The 4,923-nt window shown below is 37.4% G+C and overlaps 1 protein-coding gene across 1 annotated transcript; it reads left to right on the forward strand.

Annotated features, from left to right (window-relative positions):
• Positions 1 to 4,166: 4,166 nt before the first annotated feature.
• On the forward strand, positions 4,167 to 4,650 carry LOC133294617 (small polypeptide DEVIL 14). The gene has a single exon (XM_061493326.1). The coding sequence runs from the start codon at positions 4,225 to 4,227 to the stop codon at positions 4,360 to 4,362; it is 138 nt and encodes a 45-aa protein (XP_061349310.1). The 5' UTR covers positions 4,167 to 4,224; the 3' UTR covers positions 4,363 to 4,650.
• The last annotated feature ends 273 nt before the right edge of the window (positions 4,651 to 4,923 follow it).

Below are 4,923 nucleotides of genomic sequence, written 5' to 3' on the forward strand. Positions count from 1 at the left end.
GCCTTTTGAGTCTTTTCATTGTGATGTTTGTGAATTTGCTAAGCATCATCGTGTGTCTTTTCCTTCTAGTATTACTAAGAGTGTTTCACCCTTTGATCTTATTCATTCTGATGTTTGGGGTCTTTCTAAAGTCCCTCACGCTTCTGGAAATAGATGGTTTGTTTCTTTTATTGATGATTGCACTCGTGTAACTTGGGTTTACTTAATGCGTGAAAAGTCTGAGGTACCACAACTATTTTTTCAATTTTATAAAATGGTTGAGACCCAATTTGGTAAAAAAAATCAAGAGACTAAGAACAGATAACGGTACTGAATATGTTAATCACAGTTTTTCTCAATTTATACTAAATAATGGTATGATTCATGAACTTACTTGTATTGACACCCCCCAACAGAATGGGGTTGCTGAAAGAAAAAATCGTCACCTTCTTGAAGTGGCTCGTGCATTAATGTTTCAGACACATTTACCCAAATACTATTAGGGAGATGCTATTCTTACTGCAGCATTCTTGATCAACCGTTTACCCACTCGGGTACTTGACCATGTAAGTCCTATTCACTGTATGACTTCTTTTTCCCTTCTATTCCAACTATGAGTCTTCCTCCACGAGTGTTTGGATGTGTTGCTTTTGTTCATGTTCATAAACATCATCGCAGTAAGTTGGACCCTAGGGCTATTAAATGTGTTTTTCTTGGTTATGTTCCTGATAAGAAGGGCTACAAGTGTTATCACCCTGGTAGTAGGAAATTTTTTGTTTCTATGGATGTTACGTTTCAGGAATCTGAGTCCTTTTTCCAAGGTCCTCATCTTCAGGGAGAGAATCCTTCACCAGAAAACTCATCACCCCCTTCTTTGAGTTTGAATCTTCAGTGTCTACTCATTTACCTATGTCAGTGTATCCTCCTCTTGTTCCTGTTCCTCCTGTGTCTGATCCTCATGTGAGTGATCCTCCTGTGAATGATCCTCTTGTGACTGATACATCAAGTACACTAGAGATACGGAAGATTATGACACCTGAGTTGGTATATCAAAGAAGGAAACAACCCACATTGCCTCAACAGCAACCTCAATCGTCTGAACCACTGGTAAGTCCTGAATCTCATATTTTTGATCATGATGTTAATACTTCTGATGACTTACCTATTATTGCTGATTCTGATGATTTACCCATTGCTCTTAGAAAAGGAAAAAGATCTTGTCCCAAGAAATCTTGTTCTTCCTGTCCCTCTTGTACTCAATACCCTATCTCTTATTTTGTTTTCTATGCTAATCTTTCTGTGCAGCACAAAAGCTTTGTTTCATCACTAGACTCTTTTGCAATCCCAAAATCAGTACATGAAGCCTTGAAAGATGGGAATTGGGCTCAAGCCATGCAAGAGGAAATGAATGCGTTGGAGAAAAATAAAACATGGGAGGTTATTGATAGACCTAATGGAAAGAAAGCAGTAGGGTGCAGATGGGTTTATGCCCTAAAATATAATTCTGATGGAACTCTTGAGAGATACAAGGCTCGGTTAGTTGCCAAAGGTTACACTCAAACCTATGGCATTGATTATGAAGAAACATTTGCTCCAGTTGCAAAGATGAATACGGTGAGAGTCTTGTTATCCCTTGCTGCCCATTACAATTGAGATATAAATCAATTTGATGTGAAAAATGCTTTCCTCAATGGTGAGTTAGAAGAAGAAGTCTACATGGAAATCTCGCCTGGTTTTGATTATATGAAGGGAGAAAATAAAGTTTGTAGATTGAAAAAGGCCTTATATGGATTGAAGCAGTCACCTCGTGCCTGGTTTGGAAGGTTTACTAAGGTTATGATGACCTTAGGATACAGACAGAGTCAAGGAGATCACACTCTTTTCTTCAAACACTCCCGTAATGGGAAGCTTACTGTGCTCCTTGTATATGTTGATGATATTATTATCACAGGTGATAATTTTGTGGAGAAACAGATTCTGCAAACACGGCTTGCCTCTGAGTTTGAAGTCAAAGACCTTGGGAAACTGAGATATTTCCTAGGGATAGAAGTAGCTCATTCAAGGAAAGAAATTTTTATCAGCCAGAGGAAATATGTTCTTGATCTTCTCAAAGAAGCAGGAAAGCTCGGGTGTAAACCCTCTAATACTCCTATTGAGCAGAACCACAGGATAGACTATGAAAAGGAGAGTCCTCCAGTTGATAAAGGACAATATCAACGGCTAGTTGGGAAATTGATATATCTGGCTCATACTAGACCAGACCTAGCTTATGCTGTTAGTGTTGTCAGTCAGTTTATGCACGATCCAAAGGAGAAACACATGCAGGCAGTAGAGAGAATTCTTCAGTATCTTAAAGCTACTCCTGGTAAAGGCTTATTATTCCGACGTGATGGCAATCTCTCTTTAGAAGTTTACGCTGATGCTGATTATGCTGGATCCGTGACTGACCGTCGTTCTACCACTGGTTACTGCATGTTTTTTTGCGGTAACTTGGTGACATGGAGAAGTAAGAAACAAGATGCGGTCGTCAGATCAAGTGCAGAAGCTGAATTTCGAGCTATGGCTCAAGGCATTTGTGAGTTATTGTGGCTGAAAATTGTACTTGATGATCTCAAAATAAAATATGAGGGACCTATGAAGCTGCTATGTGATAATAAGTCTGCTGTTTGTATAGCTCATAATCCAGTTCAACATGATCGGACTAAACATATTAAGGTTGACCGTCATTTCATCAAAGAGAAACTTGATAGTGGGCTGATTACCACTCCATACATTCCCACTGGGCGTCAATTGACTGATCTATTAACAAAGGGACTTCCTTCAGACAAATTTCAAGAACTTACTAGCAAACTGGGAATGATAAATATCTATTCCTCAGCTTGAGGGGGAGTGTTGTAAATATTGGTTATTTAATTATTATTATTTGTTGTATTGGTCCAAGCCCATTAGGTCAAGTATTAGGATTTTTCATTCTCTATAAATAGAGACCTCTTTGTACAGATTATTTACACAATTCAATAATATTTCAAATACCTTTTTCTTTCAAGTAATATTTGATTGAGCCCAGCCTTTCACTGAGGTATTAAAAAATCTGAGTGGTGACTGTGTTAATTAGTATTAAAGAAAGATGTTAAATATCATATATGGGATTTAAGGTCATTTGATCTCTTCTGATGGGGAAAAGGAATTTGCATAAGGGGACAAAAGACAATGTTCATCTTCTATTATAAGCAACGTGTACCTGAGTCAGCTTGTTCAAACAGAATAGTAGTGGTTTGTCTTGTGAATCATGTCAACCATGCCTTGGACTTGAAGGGTTGGCCCCACTTCTCACTATAACAATGTCACTAATTATGGAAAATTTCTTATATATCCCTCTGGAGTAAAACTTCTTCCTCCCTCCACCTTGAATTTCAGTTAAAATCAAGGGCTAATTAAGAAAGTTCCTTGAGGGAAGAAAAATCTTGCTCCTGGAATATGGAAGTAACACTCATCATCTTGTGCCACCTAGTACAAGTGGAAGCTCCATTTAAATATCTTGGCCTATATATTTATTTTGCAGATATGAGATATGCCTTAGAACCTTTTTATAGTTACATGATAATCTTATCATTTAGTCATAATGATATATAAAATACTTCACCCACTGTCTGGTTTAATATTTTATTTGATTTATAAATAGGCAAAAATGTGGTTAGACTATTAAGTATAACCGTCATTAAGAATATGTCTTTATAAGCAACCAACTTATAATAAACAGTGTATTATTTTACATTATCATCATTTATTGGTCATTCATATTTAATGGATACAAGGGTGCCCTTTGATGTAATTATTTAATCAGTCAAAGAAAATAAAACAAAATAGAAGATAACATGCAATGTAGCTGAATTGATGCAGACACATCCCACAAAAAGGATAGCCATTTACAATGAGGGGACAAGGATGACCCTTAGTCAGTAATAGTGGATGAGCAGTCCCTCTCAAGAGGGTTTGGCAAAGGAGACAAGCTCATGGTTGTAAATTTGTCATCTTAGGTGGATAGTGGGACATGTCTCATTTTGCAACCATGGACCAGAACATGTGTCATCCACCACAAATTTGCTTCCTTCATATCTTCAACCTCTTCCCCTCTTATATATATATATGTGTGTGGTTTATTCTCTCCACTAAGTATTCAAGCCACAGATACACCTTTCCAAGTTCTGAATAACTTCACACAACAAAGTTACAAGTGAAGATCAAATGGCAGCCAGTGTATTCTCAGTTAGGGGTTCAAAGCTTCGGTCATTGGAGCGATGTTCCAAGCAAGTAAGGAAGCAGAGGACACGGCTTTACATAATTTGGAGATGCACTGTCTTACTCTTGTGTTGGCATGACTAAACTTTCACAACTTGGTGTCATCCTAAGTTGCAGAAATGGCTAAGCTAATAGATCTCTGGTAAAGCAGAATTTGAGGTTCTGATTTTTTTATGACTAACCATACTGAGAGAGAAGCTATAAACTGAGACTTGTATTGTAAAACAGTCAAAAGTGATGTAGTTTATGTTAGGGGGTAGGTAAAGAAGCTAGACGAAGCAGGAGTTTCTGCTGAATGTGAATGTGTAAATTACAAACTAGCATGTATTTAATTGAAGTTGAAGATAGCTTAAACAACTCAGCCTCATGTCAGTTTTCTTGATCATAAACACACAGAAAAACACAGGTTGCTTCTTCTTCTTTTCTTTTTTTTATTCTACCATGATAGGGTGACTACACCAATTTTATTTTATTTTTAGATTAGTCTCTTCCTTTTTTCCGATGGCATACTCCAATGCACTGACTGTTCCAACGAGGAGCTAGTTTTTGGGACCGTACTCTGAAAATAAAGTGATCGGAAGAAATTGAACGGGAATACCTCCGGATTTCTACTAAAAAAGGGTGGCTTCCTAAAACAATAAAGCA

The sequence above is a fragment of the Gastrolobium bilobum genome, unplaced genomic scaffold, assembly GCF_033153095.1.
Source record: "Gastrolobium bilobum isolate Gb01-03AN ecotype WA unplaced genomic scaffold, APGP_CSIRO_Gbil_v1 utg5178, whole genome shotgun sequence".
NCBI classification, from domain to species: domain Eukaryota; kingdom Viridiplantae; phylum Streptophyta; class Magnoliopsida; order Fabales; family Fabaceae; genus Gastrolobium; species Gastrolobium bilobum.

Excerpts from the sequence above, each read along its gene's own strand:
- LOC133294617 (XM_061493326.1), top strand. The coding sequence starts at position 4,225 with ATGGCAGCCAGTGTATTCTCAGTTAGGGGTTCAAAGCTTCGGTCATTG.